This window comes from Charadrius vociferus, unplaced genomic scaffold (assembly GCF_000708025.1).
Source record: "Charadrius vociferus isolate BGI_N301 unplaced genomic scaffold, ASM70802v2 scaffold453, whole genome shotgun sequence".
Classification (NCBI taxonomy): Eukaryota; Metazoa; Chordata; class Aves; order Charadriiformes; family Charadriidae; genus Charadrius; species Charadrius vociferus.
The window spans coordinates 601,878-617,106 of NW_009647575.1; the positions used below are offsets into that span (position 1 = coordinate 601,878).

Sequence of the window (15,229 nt, forward strand, 5' to 3'; positions counted from 1 at the left end):
GAATTCAAAATATTTTTGAAAATCATAGTGTCACACAACATTTGGTGTCTTGTAACTTGATGAAAGAAGCTTCAGAAGGGGGAAAGAACAGTTCAAGACAAGTCTGCGAAAAGTTTTAAGAATGTCATGGAGAAATAAATGTGAAAATAAATAATGTAGTAAAATGTTCCAGTTGCAGATGATTCTAGTTTAACTTTCTAATTCTCACTTCCTTGGAAACTAAGTACTGCAGGAGAAAGAGAGGTGATTGCAAGCAATGATAGTAAGCTGCTGCTTGTTAGCTGAGTCACCATAATTGAACCTCTGTAGCCTGTTTCAGTTGCTAAGTAATGCAAAAGTGCTTAGTTTTTGCCTGAAGACTTAAATGCCTCAGATATTGTTTTTAGTCAGCTTTACTTAGGTAGACTATATGCGTTATTTATTCATACAACTTTTTCAAACTTGACAGACTAAAACTTCAATGTCTCCTCAAGGAAATGAGTGCATAGATTACTTATGTGTAGTATAGAGCAGTGCTTCTTTTTCTGTGTTGTAAACAGGTTGCTTTTTAACATACAGAAGCGATTCCATTGTAATCCTATTCCTCTTGTTCTCAAGAATAAATAGATATTTCTGACTTATGTTCTTTAAACAACCCACAGTAGGGATTGTTCCTCTTAAAATTACACTGAGTAGTTAAAGCTTCAGTGTTGTCACTGTTTTCCAAGATTTTGCTAATCTAAGCAGCAGCATCTATGAACACACTGAGAATTCTCCTAGAAATTGTAATGGCTTTCTAAAGGACGCAGCTGTTTGCACTCCTGTTGTAGTCTGTGTCCTTTTTATCTTTGTTCATAAACAAGTTTTTCTTTGCCTTTAATAATTTTTTACTGCCCATCTCCCAACCATTTCAATTTCTACACTAATGTCTTCAAGATTTTGTGATCAGAACTGAATGCCATGATCACAGTGAGGATGCATCACTGTTTCACATAATAACATTATCATATTTTCAGCACTATTTTCTGTCTTTATCTCAATGCAGCCTAACATCTGATTTTTTCTAACTATCTCTGCTCATTGAGCAGGTTTTTCAATAAGCAGATGTATCCACCACGATACATCTTTGCTTCCCTGATTGTTACCATGTGAGTCACTAAAATGGTTCCTTTTAATGTGAATGAGTTTACACCTATCTCGTCTGTATTTCATCTGTCAGAATGCTCCCCTGGCATGTTGTAAACAGGATCTGTAAGTTGCTCATGGTATTCTCTACTAACTTAAGAAATTCACATCTTTTTCCTGCTGATTCAACCATTGTTCATCATCTTTCCTTACTGCTTTCTAAAACCATTCCAAAAAATTTGGTATAAATCCTTTAATCTCTACTTGTAGTCTCCCTTCTTGAAAAACAGCAATTTATTCCCTACTTTTATGGTTTTTGCTTTTTTTAAGTTGCTTAAATCTCCTAATAGAAGAGTGCCTTAACTTCTGCAGTTCCTCCATGCCTCTCAGGAGGGATTTTGTCAAAATCCACGTTGTATGCCTAAAGGCACATTTTTTTTCAAGAACAGATGAGCTTGTTGTAAGAACTTGTTAGCAATGTTACTTGCTATCAGATTTTCAAATCTTGTTCATACCTTTAACAACACTTGTTAACATCAACACAACTGACAGAAGAACTTGAACCATGAATTAGAGTCTTATGAAATTTAGGAAAGGATTCACCTTGCTTAACTTAGTCATAGAACGGTTAGGTATCTGGTGGAAGCTAGTGAACTAGATTTCCCGTACAGGCAAAGAGACAGACAAAGAGACATATGCATGTCCAAGGGGCAACTCAAGCTGTCAAAACAGAATAATTTTTAGATGGGTTGAATCTCTAATAGGTATCTTAAGGTATCTATTGTCTCCATTGATGTAAGAGGGAGCTAGGGTAGGTATTTTAGGATAGACAAATAATTCTTAAATGAGTGAAATTAGGTAAGAAGAATCCAGCTGCCAGTGATCACTGGGGTTCAAAACACATTCTTGTTTATGAATTCCTTAAACAGCTTTCCTTTCATAATTATTTGCTTGCCCACTGCACACAGAAACAACTTCTACACATTTTATTGTTCTCCAGTGTACCTCCTCATCAGGTTCCCCTCTTGCTGTTGTCTGGCTCTTTCCTTCTACATACTAGATCCATTAAATCAGGCCTGTAGTCCCCGTTGTCCTCAGTCTTGTTTTATCTACACTGCCTGCAAGAACTTTTCATATTTCATTGTGTCTTATAGCACTACCAGCTTTGGGCTTCTGCCAACTCTAACACAATAAAACGAGCTACTAGGCAGCATTTTCTTACGTAGTCAGTTCCCCATCTTCATCGACACTGGCTATCATGCTCCAGATAAACTGCTGAAAAGACATAAACAGCTCTCAGATGGGTCTGTGGTCATTCTTGTACGTATGCTTTCCAAATTTCGTGCCAGACATTTTCTTTCTGTAGTCTCAACATATCACATACACCCTGCTATCTCATTGTCTCAACTCCACGCAATCACTTATTTTCCTCTTCCATTAAAATCTAATCTCAGTCATCTTCTCCCTGCAATGCTCTTGTTGCTTTGATGCTGTCTTATTTTATAAGAAATGCACTCTTCTTTCTCTGTGTTTGAATATAGCCACTAACCTGTGTTGTCTAAATCCAACTTTGTTTTTCTTTTGCTTTTTATATAACTTTCAGTGATGAGGGTGACATTTTTTTCTCACTTTTTTCTCTTTTCCGATACCGTCAGCATTGCATAATTCCATTTCATCCATGGATAAAATGACTGGATTTTTGAAAGTCAGGATCACCAGACTGTTTACTAGTACAAGTGACTACATCAGATTTTCCTCGCCACAGCATGAACACTTGACTTGTAACTTATGTCCTTCCTGACCAGTTTTCTTTGTGGCATCTGCATTTGTAGGAATAGGATATCTCAGAAAAGTCAATATAACTGCACCACACCATTGGAAACAGGAAGATAACCCTACACTACCTGGGTCATTCTGAGGAACTGAGGCATAGAGAGAGTAAAGCACTGTTCACTGTTACTGTTACCTTTGAATTAGGCACTTACCTAGACATTGAAGTCTGTTACTGTAATATTGACTTTATATCATTGCTGATGGGGGTCAGAAAGATGACTGATGCACTTGATTTGCATATAAAATTATATCTTCTACAGAAGCCCAGCTGTGTCCTCAACCTCATTTAGCGAGCCCGGAGACCTTCAATTACAGTGTATACTTTGAATGTATTTCTGACCCCACAGAAAAGCTTTGAAAGAACTTCAGCAGATGCTGTCAAAGTCATAGCCCCAGTTATGTCCACAGCACACCAGAACTTCTTTGCTGTAGTCTTCATTTTGAGCTGAGTATGTGCACAGCCTGTGTGAACCCAAAGAGCTATTTTTATGCTAGTTTCCAAATGAACCTATTTTGTGAGTCTGAGGCCCTTTATACTATATATACTATACTATATTATACTATACTGAGAGAGGAGATACTTATTAAGCATCAAATAGCTTTCACATTCAGATTCATATATTCACTTACTTGAGTTTAGTTGAATAAGCTAAATTACGGTGATGGGGTACAGTATTTGGGCCACAGTGGAAACATTCTGGCAGTGGACTGTGAAAGTGACCTGGCATGAAGCACGTGGATATGCATAATAACTCATTCTCTCCATTTGCTAAAATATTTAAGAAAATTATTTTGAAGCCCATGCCTGGTCATGGAGTATCTGTGGGTTTGAAGACAGACTGCATCTGCCATGGTGTTCTCAAATCGTGCATTGGCCACAGCACACCGCCATTCTTTCTCAAAAACAAATGTATGGCACACTTTAGGAAATGTAGATGGAGCAGAGAACTCCTTTTAAAGGAAAATGGAAGCATGAAACACTTAAACTACGACTTCTGCAAGGCATTATTGTGGCCTTTCAAAGTGTTTGGGAATGTCTTTTTATATCAAGTTATTTATTTTTCAGCAGGTTCCACAGACTTTAGTCTTTACTACAGCTAATGTCCATCTTTCCCAGGAAGAACTGGCTGACATCAGAAAAAAAATGAAAATCTTTATTTGTATCATAAAGGGGATTGTTTAAAATGTATTTCTTGCTCTTTGTGCCACTCCTCTTAGTTTCATCTCTTCTGCCCTTTTTGTTATACTTGTCTTTTTCACTTCTGTCTTCTCTAATTTGTTGTAATTCCTAGTCTCTCAGAGTTCCTTTTCACTGAATCATAGAAAAATAGGACTGGAAAGGACCTAAAGAGGTCGTGCTGTCCATCCCCTCCCCCTAGGCAGGATCAACTGTCCCTGTATCATTCTTGACAGATGTTTGTCTAACCTGTTCTTAAAAACCTTCAGTGATGGAGGTTCCCTGACATCCCTAGGCAACCTAGGCCACTCTCCTTAGCACTAGAAAAGTCTTCCTACCGCCTGGCTCTAGCCTCCCTTACTGCAATTTAAACCCATTACTTTCTTCTCCCTTCCATTAGGGTCATATTTTACTCTTGCTGTTTGTCTAGACTCTCTGTAAAACCCGTAGCAGTTCTGTTACGATACAGGGCAATATTCTCTGAAAAGTTTGTACTTTATTTCTGCTTAGTTTCTTTCTCTTTCCTTAGTTTATACAAAATACCTTGCTACTCTATCACTATCATGTAATTTTCTGGATGCAGGGAACGACATCCCTGATCTCATAAGACCTTAATACAGGACTCCAGTCAACCATCCCAGGTGTAGGAATATGCTACAAACATAATTTAAGAACAAAATTTAGTCTTCGCCTCTGCAATTATCAATCCACACTACCTTCAATGTTGACAGCAGCATGTAAAACTGATGTAAAAGAAGTAAGAATCGGGCCTTTTGCATTTTTCAGTTTATTATAAAGTATTGTGCTGCACTTTATGCTTCTCATATTCATCTTATTCCTCTAGCTGTAGTGTGCATACATATATTCCTGCCAGATACTGATCAGTGTTGCATACAGTCATCATTCTCGGCGTGTCTACTATATCCACCTACACAGAATGGCACTTACAGCAACTGCTTCTGTAATTTCTGTGCCTCCTTCTGTCTTTGGATGGAAAATGCACAACAGTCATAAATATAATTCATATCATATGTACATGTCTAAAATTGGGAAAAGTCAGCTATTGCAAGTTTGAATTGATTCTGTCATCTAGAATCTAATTCATAATCTAATCGTCGCCTCTCCTTAAGGCTATTTCTGGAGTGGAAATTATAGTGGATGAAAAGAGAGAGAGTATTTTAATGCAATTTCATGACATAGATAACTACCATTGTTCTTTAAGCAGGACATTTACAGCTTAACTGTCACATCTGTAAAACAAGAGGTGTGCTGAAAATTATGTAGGGAGTTAAAGATGGAATCCTCCCTCAGTCCCTGGCCAGGCCTTAAGGTGACTCTTCAGCCTCTCCAACCCCATTGATGCCTTTTCCTTCACAAGCAGTGAGTTAGAAACCAACAATCTGTAAAGAGCCCTTTTATATTGCTGTTACACCTAAGATTACTCTGCATCCAGACTTCACTAGCTATACCCCTTTTTGCCCAGCCACATTTTGAGAACTTCTTACATTTGTCCAAAGATTTCTGGATGTCTGACAAGAAAACTGCCAAGCTTTTGGGTATCCCAGTTATTTCAAAACTATGTTTGCAAATGTATTGGGCGATACATGTGCAGAGGATCAAATATTTCCTAAACTTAACCAGTATACCGTGCACGTGCTGTGCTGTGGCTGTGTGCACGCTTTGCATGCACAACTGGAGAATGCAGAATGCCCTCTCATTGTGGTGCTTCCTGGAAGCTTCAAATTTGTTGTGTGCACACTCAACATTTGAACTCTTCAGGGACTGTATGTGTAGCATGGCTGGGAAATGTTGGATTTGCCATCTGTGTCTTACATGGTCATGTATTTCTCCCTGAGAAATACTGATGGCAAATAGCATAGAATCATAAAAAGTTAAGGCTGGAAGGTCAAGGTTCAAGAGGTTATCCAGTCTACTCTGCTGTTCTCAGGTGAAGTAGCTATTCCAGTATTTGTCTAACTTGCTCCTAAGCACTCTCATAGGAACTCCACAGGTTCCCCCAGCAATTTATGCCAGTGCCAAGTTAGTCAGCTTTTCCCAGCATCTAATTTGAATCGTCCAGGTTATTGCGCCTCATTCTCTCCACTGTAAAATGTAAGACAGACTCATTCTCTCCTCTTTTCTTTAGCTCTGCCTGTATTTGAGGCAGGCATCATATCCCTCTCAGTCTTCCCTTTAGATTAAACATGACCAGTTTATTCCAGATGTCCTCATAAGCCTCAGTTAACTCCCAGGCGTTCAGCCGCTCTAATTATTCTCCTCCAGCTGGTCCAGATTTTTTCTGAAGTGTGGCATCTGGCTGTGAACATGGTGCCTCCCTGCAGAGGTCTTTCCAGTGTGTACTAGAAGAGAAGATTCTTCATATGCACTGCAGACATCACTCCCACTTACACAGCTCGGTATGGGAGCTGCCTTTTCTTCAGTTTTGCAACACCCCAGCATTGCTGGCGGCATGTTCAAACTGACAGGATCATTTTGAATCCTAATTTTGTATTTCACCCTATCAGAAGTCCCTCCCAGCATGTCATAGGCATGTAAATTTAATTTTAATAAGTGTATTCTCTTCTCCATCATCCAGGTCATTAGGAATATATTAAGTAGTTCAGAATGAGGACAGACTTCTGTGAAGCACCATCCACTCACACTTCCATTTCCACAGATAGATATTTATCCTCTCAGTTTTGTTTTCTAACTACTTTTGCATTCATTCTGCATCTATTTCATCTAAACTGTGTTTCCCTAGGTTATAAAGAATGTCACATGAGGGAGTGTCAAGAGACTTGTAAAGTCAAACCACCTACTGCTTTTTCCCTGTCCGCAAGGCCAATTACCCTGTCTTAGAGGGAGATCAGATTGGTTTGACACAGTTTGTTCCTAACAATCCATGTTGTCTGTTGCTACCTTGTTTTCTTGCGGGTGCTTATAAATTGTTTGATTATTTTCTTCAGTACTTTTCCACGGGTTGAAGGTTAGTTGACTAGGCTATAATTTTGCAGATCTTTCTTTTTAAAGATAGCTACTGCATTTCCTCCTCCATCCTGACAGATAAGCACTAACATCTTTAAGCCTGTTCCAGATAGTGTGAAAGGATCTAACTCATCTAAATACAATACTTTTCTTCCCTTGCCTAGGCTGAACTCTTTATTTTTGCTAGAGATTCCCTCAGACAACAGACCCAGAGCCCAAACACCTGCCTGTTTCTAAAAGCTTGCAGTCTGGAGTGACATGGGCATAATGGATGGGCAGTCCATTTCTGCAGCGTTCAGAGGAGGCCAGCCCTCCTAGTGGACTGCTTCCCTAGGAGGAGATATTTTAAAAGTAGACGTTCTGGGTTGGGAGCTCTCTATAGATAAAATCCAGCCTTTAGTGAAGTTTTTTTAAAGATGCCCAGTGCTTCCATGAGTCTGAAATCTGGAAGCCTTTCAATCAGCTTCTCCACTATTATCCCTTTGATACAGTGCCAGTTTTCTTTTTTAAAATGTGCTTGATCCAAAAAAACTCCTCAAGATAGTAAAATGTTTTTGTTTATTGATCCTTACGGAAGTCAGAATAGGCCAAAACTGGTCAGATAAATAATTTTCATTATTATTAAAGGGTAGCTTAAAGTTTCTTGCTTCCTTTCGTACTATATCGTTCTGTATGGGAGGTAGAAAAAGGAGTTGTATTTTTTTTCCACTCTTAAACAGATCCATAACAGGAATAATGTCATTAAAATTGTTCATGTGTATTCCACAGAAAAGTGTCATCTCGAATGTGATCAGATACATTTATCTACTATGCCATACAATCTGTTGTCTACTTAGCATCACTCATTTCTATGTGTTCTGGGAGCGTATTATATATAATTTGAGTATTACTAATGAATTCAGCTCCTTTTCTGAAGTCATTTGTTCAGTTAAATATCAAAGAGAAAAACTCATATTCCTTAGAATTCAAGAAATAGATTTAAATTACTGACTTCAAGCAAGGCCAAATAGGCCTTTATCTTTCCCCCTTTCTGAGAATGCAGATAACAGCTATCACTTAAAAGTTAAGCCTTTTAATACATTTTTGCAGTCTTTTTTGATCAATATCAAGAATGAACATAAAATAAAGGTATAATAAGTAGCAGTCACCTGATTGCATCAGGTCCATATCTCTGTATTATTAGGCTCTGAAAGGTCTGTACTGGACTACTAGAAGCCAATTCAAAACTGTAAGGTCTATTGTGTACCTTTATTCTGCAGAGAGAATGCCCTTTGAATTTGCTGGGAGTTTTATGTAAAAATCAGTTACCAGACCATGTTCCTAGTTTTCAGTCCCACGTGAAAGCTTATCGTAGGCAGAAGGGATTAATGGTTCTTTCCTTTCTCCTAGTGACAACCAAAGACTACACTGTTGTAAAATTTGTAAAAAAAAAAAAATTGTAAAGCCAAATTCACATATCACAGTGTATCATTTGCATTTACCATACTCGCTAGACTTTTTAGGTACATCTTAGTTGACACAGTCCTGATGTGAATGGGGCTCAGAAGTTTCACTGTGTTCTCAGCAAGGACAATTTATCCATTGAGAAATAAGGTTTCAACATTTTGGTTTGTTTGCTAGATCTAATGTCATAAAACAAATTATTCCTTTCTGTAGGAGAGGGACTTTCCCCCAGTATAATCTTCCCCATTCCTACCCTTCTTGTCCCTGGTCCTGCAGTATGAAAGGACCTCTCTGAAACAATGCTAATTTATATAAGAATCCATGTAGGGAATAAAAGTTTGACTTCATGAGTCAGAAAACAGGTAAGGATATGTATTTATTGAATCAGAATTCTGCTGGGAGTGTCATAGGTCTCATCACCCATTTCCAACAAGTATTTAGCTTCTAGTTAGATTAAGTATCTGATTAAACTGAGAAAAAAAGGAAAGTCGGAATTCAAAGCAGCTCAGATTGCTCCTGCTGTAACACTGTCACCTGAACTAAGTCCGTGGTATTTAATGCTCCTATGGGATTTGTTCCCCAGATGTAGATGGGTGAGATGGTGCATTGAAAGTTTCCTATTACTGCTTCATTTTCTAAATACCTATTTTTACATTTTAACATATAGCTCCATCAGCCCTCCCAGACGCAAGTGGGACAAGCAGCCTCACAACCCAATCTCCTGCATTTGGCTCACAGTCAAGCATCTATGTCTCAAAGCCCAGTGCGTCAGGCTTCCTCTTCTTCCTCCTCATCCTCCTCCTCTTCAGCTTTGAGTGTTGGCCAGTTAGTCAGCAGTAAGTATTGCTCCCTGGCTCTCCTTAATTCTCCCCTCTGTTTGTCCTCCTCACTGCTGAATTTCCTGATCTGCTTTCCCTCCTTTTTTTTCCATGTAGTAGATTGTATATTGCTAAGGAAGTGGCTCTTACCAGTAAGACCTGCTAAGTGCTGTCATGGATGGGGCTTGAGGTAAACGTGCCTTGAGAAATTGTAATTAATGCCAAGAATGGCCATAAAAATGGTAGCAGCCATTAATTGACTTATGAGGGCAATTCGTTTAACTAAAATGTACTTTATGTTCTTTGGAAAGGAGAAGTTTTTAAATCAGTCAATATAATGAATTATATTGCTCAAACTTTGGTCAGCAGACAGATCCTCCCACTTCTGGTTAGCCTGCTTGTTCGTTAGTATTTGTTTGCTTAGTGTAGCAAACCATTTTACAAACCCAAATCTAGAGCGAGAGACCTTTCTTGCCAGGAAAAGCTCGCACACTTTAAACAAGAAAGAATTGTAACATGTGGGAGAGGAGAGAGAAGCATGCTGCAGTGAAATAAGTGAGTTTCAGTGTTAGGATTGTAACAGCTGACCTCCTGAACAACCCTTCTTCCAGATCACACAGTTCAGAGTCTTCACGATTACCTTATCAGCATTAACTTTGGTCTTTACATAGCAAAACCAACAGGTTAAAAAGTATACATAAGAAGCATTAACAGTTTTTACACATCTGCAAAATTCTGAGTGTATTGGATGACCTTGTTCAAAGATACTCCATGTGCATATTTCAAGTAAACAAACACTGTAGCTCACACCACATTGGTAATGTAAAATACATGACTGATAGAAGCTTATGAAAGACTTGGAGAAGCTGTTGTGTGAAGATGTGGAAAAAATCTTGGTTAGATTATTTTGGAGATTGTTTACATGGGGAAATTACTAGCAGAGCTCTAGTGGTAAAATTATGCTGGTATAACTCCCAGTGTGAATACTTTTATTCTGGAATAAAAATATCCATGTTGGTAGCTGTTAAGTACACAAAATATATAGATATAATTGCAGTGATATAAATATACTGCTATTGCTCTGTCAGTAAATTTTCTCATGTAGATAAGCCTGTAGGAAGACGACAAATAAGAGACTTCATGTTAAAAATACATAAAGCTACCCCTTGTCTATGTGGGAAAATTGACTAAAATAGCGAGTGCAGAGTAAGTTACTTTTCAATGGTTAGTCCTGAATCGCCTCCCCTGTGGACATTCTTATTAAAAAATTATTCTAGAATAACTATTGAGGAGGACTCTACCCCATAATAGTTACTCCAGTTAATTTCCCCATGTGGATAAGTGCACTACACAATAAAAGCAACATGGAAGAAGTCCTTTAAAGTTTACAGGATAAATCCATCAAAAGTTAGGTGATGCTAGAAAAATAGTTGCTTGTTCAACTGCATGCAGTTCCTCTTAGAACATGTCTTTTATGATAACGATATACGTTGTGATTAAAATCACACAACCGTGATTTTTTTTCTCATCCTTCTTTCAGTGCATTCCCAATGGTATGGGGAGTGCAACAGAATTACTAATGCAACAGGCGGGCTGTTGTGCCAGGGTTTGTTCCCTACCAGATTCACTAAACTGGTCCTCAGTTTGCATAACATGTGAGGTAGGGAGCTGTAGAAGGGTGAAGGGTGGTCTTGCTTCAGGCAGCAGAGGGCTGAGGAGCTGAAGCTTTCTGTCTGCCACTTAATTCCAGTGCAATGGCAGGCAAGTCACTTAAAGCAGGTTTTTCACAAGTGTTCCCTCAATATCCAGCTTGAGACTCTGGACTTTAATTTACGGAAAAACCTGGTACTCACAATTTTAAGTGCACTTTCATTGTGGAACTGTGTAAAGAATCATTTAAAGACACAGTCTAAAAAAATCTTCTCCTACTTGACCTACACTGGGTACCCAAAAAATGCTTTTTCCCCTAATATCTGTCTACTTCTCTGTGAATGAGAAGGGGAAGACCCTCATCTTGTACGTAGAAACACAAGAAAATAAATTAAGATTTTAAAAAAACAGAAAAGCTCAAGAGGAAATTAATAACTATGTCTTTGGTGAAGAGCTTTAATTGAGGTTTGAGGCCACACACTGAACAAGTAAAAAGGCAATACATCCATCAGTTCTTCTGTAATGAAGCACAGTTTGTCCTGTGTACTGAATGAGGGAGGGGTCTGGGAAAAAACAACTGGTAATTCTGGGCTCAAAGACTATGCTACACTGTGTTGTGGGCTACTGTAACTCCAGCATTTTGTAGCTTCTGAGTGTTTATTTGTGCAACTGTACGGATGTTCTTTTAGCTTTATTTTTTGCTTGGATAAATTTCAAGGTTGTTACAAAAGCAGAACAGTAATGTCAGTCAGTCATATGGTGAGGTAATGCTTATATTCATGGTTGGAAATATGAGATCTTCTGTCAGTTGAGTGGATGGAGAGGCTGATCGGTTGTGTTATCGTCTTGTTGGTCCTGCTTTCAAAGGAATAAGACACATGCTGTGCTCATGCATTTGGCTGAGAGCAGAGGAGCATGAGCCACAGGAATACCAGTTTGGGGAAGAGGGGGAGATACACTAATGAACATAGACTTTCTACTTGTTCCTTTCAGGCTTGACTCCTTCCGCCACTTGTCCTGTTCCAGTCCCATTATTTCCTCAGGCCGTTCTCCACACAATCTGCACTCCTTTTGCCTTCATACTTTTTTCCTCTTGCCTACTCCCTGCAGTCCTTTCTCTGCAGTCCATCATTCCTCAACTCCTCTTCCCATTTCAGTTCCCCTCCAGTTAATCTCTGTCCTCAGACCATATCTGTGTCCCTTTTACCAGCCTTTTTATTAGGTAGTTTCTGTCCTCCTCACTAGTGCCACCTCTTTTTCCCTGTTTTCTTTCCTCTACCACAGTGATTACTACTCTCTGCATAGTCAGACCCTCTCTCCCTCCACTCCCAACTCAACTCCTAGCTCCTTAATAGTCTTCAGGTGTTTTTTCCCTTCTGTCACTTCTTTTTCTTCAGACAAGGTTAATTTTCACCTCACCTGCATCCACATCATATAGACGCCACTCCCACCCTCCCTGGAAGCCATCAGAGGAGTGTGGAAAATGATCACCAAGAAGAGAGGCTGGTCAGCCTCTCTGTCCTTACTGCCTTCCTGGCCCAAAGCAAACCAGAGCCACAACCATAGGAGAGGTTCTTCTCCGTCTGCTTCAGTCTTAGGCTCAAGTATCCTCAGTACAGAGAAAAATGTTAAAGAAAACTCCACACAGAGAACTTGCAAGTCTGTACTGAGTAGATATGCAGCTTTGGAAGCTCACATGCTTGGACTTGTTTGAGACATATTTTTACTTGGAATGGCAAGAAGCCCATTACTGACATAACCACTATGTCCCTGACGCCTCAAGGCCATGCTTCAAGTTTTAGGGAAACTGAAGCTTCTTAAAGAAAAGAGATTATTACAATTCTTTCATCCTGGGCAGAGCAACGTGTTTTCTTAGCCTCATTCTCAGAAGTGGTTGACCTGAAATTTGTCTTATGATATCAAATGCCGGTCAAACTTAGCCATAGTCAATACCCTACCTGTGACAATGAATGGCACAGAGAAGATAGTTGGAGTGCTTCTCTCTTGCTCAAAACAGAAGAAAACTCAATTAAATCAACAAGTGGGAATCTCAGAGTAAAGAAAATACTTTTCATACGATCAGACTGAGGAAGCTGTTGTCCTGGGGACCCAGATCTTAAAAGAGAGGGTATTTATAGGAATCTCCTATTTAAAAAGCATGAGGATAATTACACATGAATAAAAAGTTCTTGACTTGTTCTGAATTTATGTTTCAGGCTTCATCCAGTCCCTAGCTATTCAAGACCAACAGACCGAGTAGTGTGAGGGGCAGATCAACTAATTTCTGCCATTTACGTAGCATTATCACACAGTGAGAAGTAACACAGTGATCTCGATGATCCTTGATGGCTGTCCAGCATATTCTTGAGAGCATCTAGCCAACCACAAACTGGAGCTAACACTGCTTGAGCTGGCATGTAAGTGACAATGTTCCAGGGCACAGGAAAGCTACCTGCTGGTTTCTAGTAATGTAGAAAGAGCCTACAAGAAGGAAGAAAATGTGGTCCGTTCAGTAGAGAAAGATCAAAACACTTGTGTAATGAAACATAAAAAGGCAGACAGGATCCTTTCATTGTCCTTGATAATACCACCCTTTTAGACAAACAATCTTAATTGATCTTCATGAATTCAAAAATTGTTTCGTATGACTACAAACCCATTTGCATACAAGCCTGCACACAGGGAAATAGGTAGACAGAAAGTCAACCTTGGTTTGCTCCTTTGCAGAATCCATTCAGTTTCTTGATGCAGGTTCCGAAAGGGCAGGAGCACTGCTTTTTCAAGCCTACGGCCCATAATTGAGCAAAGCCTTCCTAGTGTCCCTGGTCCCACACTGGCTAGCAGAGCTTTCTATAATAGGCCTACAATTGAAATCTAGTGTCTGCCAAAGTCCATTCAAAGTCTTTTAGTGGGATTAAGCCTGCAATGGGTGGGTGGTCCTGAAAGAAATCCATAGGCATGAGGGCAGCAAGAAAAAACTTATGGCCTCCTGAACATCTCTTTGATTGCTTTACCCCTCCTGAGGTAAGAATATTGTTGTTTCCTTTTCCTCAATTGTTCCAAAGCTGCAGTCCAGTCCTCTAGCAGAGGCACTAGAGTCAAGTACCTTGGTAGAGATTTGCACTATTCCAGAAATTGTTGCCAAATATAGTAAAGTTCATGTAAAACTAGGCATATTCAGCTACCTTATTCTCTTAATCAAATTGCTTAGAGCAACATAACCTCAGTAAATAAATTGTAATTTGGGGTAAGGTTCTGCATGCTTACTATAAACAGAGTAACTCTCTTTACAGGAGGCCGCCTCACATCAGTGAAATTACTAAAGTACTAGGAGAAAGGAGTCAGAAACGGGCTTTAATAACTTTAATGTTCCTTGTTCTCATTCCTTTTACTTTTCATTCTAGTCATATTTTCTTTATGATTTTACATTTTTCCTTTAGTGTGTTTCCTAATTTAAAAAAAAAAAAAAGGTGCATTTCCTTCCTTTTTTTTTAATTTCCCTTTATTTTTTTATTTCCTGTCCTTTTTTTCGCCATGGGTTATTGTGTTCTTTATAGCTTCTCCCTTTTATCTCATCCTTGCCGCTTCATCCCTCACCAGCAACAAGTGCTAGTTCTTCTAAAGACAAAAAATTATGGTTGTTTCCAAAGAAAGGACATTTTTAAAGAAGCTCTGCCAAAGCAACAACTGCAAGATTCCTCTCTACGCTTTCTGTCCCTTCTGTATGATTTCTTCATATTGTCTCATCCTATCTCTGTTCTTTTTTCTCTTCTTGTTGTCTCTTCATTCAATTCTACATCATTATTCCTCCCGTTTTCCATTTCATTTTCCTCTTCTCAGATGCATCCCTCTTCTCATTTCTTTAACTTTTCCACCATATGTTCTCTTTGTGGAAATCACTGGTTTCCCCTCATGCTCTTGAGACTCGTGTCTCCATGAAGTTCCTTTCTTCCTTCCAAATTCATTTTACTGTCACCTTTTACTATAAAATTAAAATGCCTCCCACAAACAAATTATTCCTCTTTCTTTGTTTCCCGTGAGCACCAGTCCATTTTCTATTATCAATGTTTTGCCCTGCCTCTCTTACCTAATTTACTTTCCATTGGATTTCCTCTGCTGGCTATTTCTCCTCCTATCTGACTGGGGAAATCATACCCTGTAATCCCTCCCATGGTAGAACTCTGCACAACAGAAATTTGCTTTCTCCTTCAGGGTGCAG

The 15,229-nt window shown here is 39.0% G+C and overlaps 1 protein-coding gene across 1 annotated transcript in view; it reads left to right on the plus strand.

The window, feature by feature from the left end:
• The window catches only part of POU6F2 (POU class 6 homeobox 2), a 259,875-nt gene that overhangs the window by 237,341 nt on the left and 7,305 nt on the right, over positions 1-15,229 (plus strand). Inside the window, exon 8 of the mRNA XM_009880920.1 lies at positions 9,210-9,378. Coding sequence (XP_009879222.1) covers positions 9,210-9,378 — 169 coding nt within the window. The remainder of the gene's footprint in view (positions 1-9,209; positions 9,379-15,229) is intronic.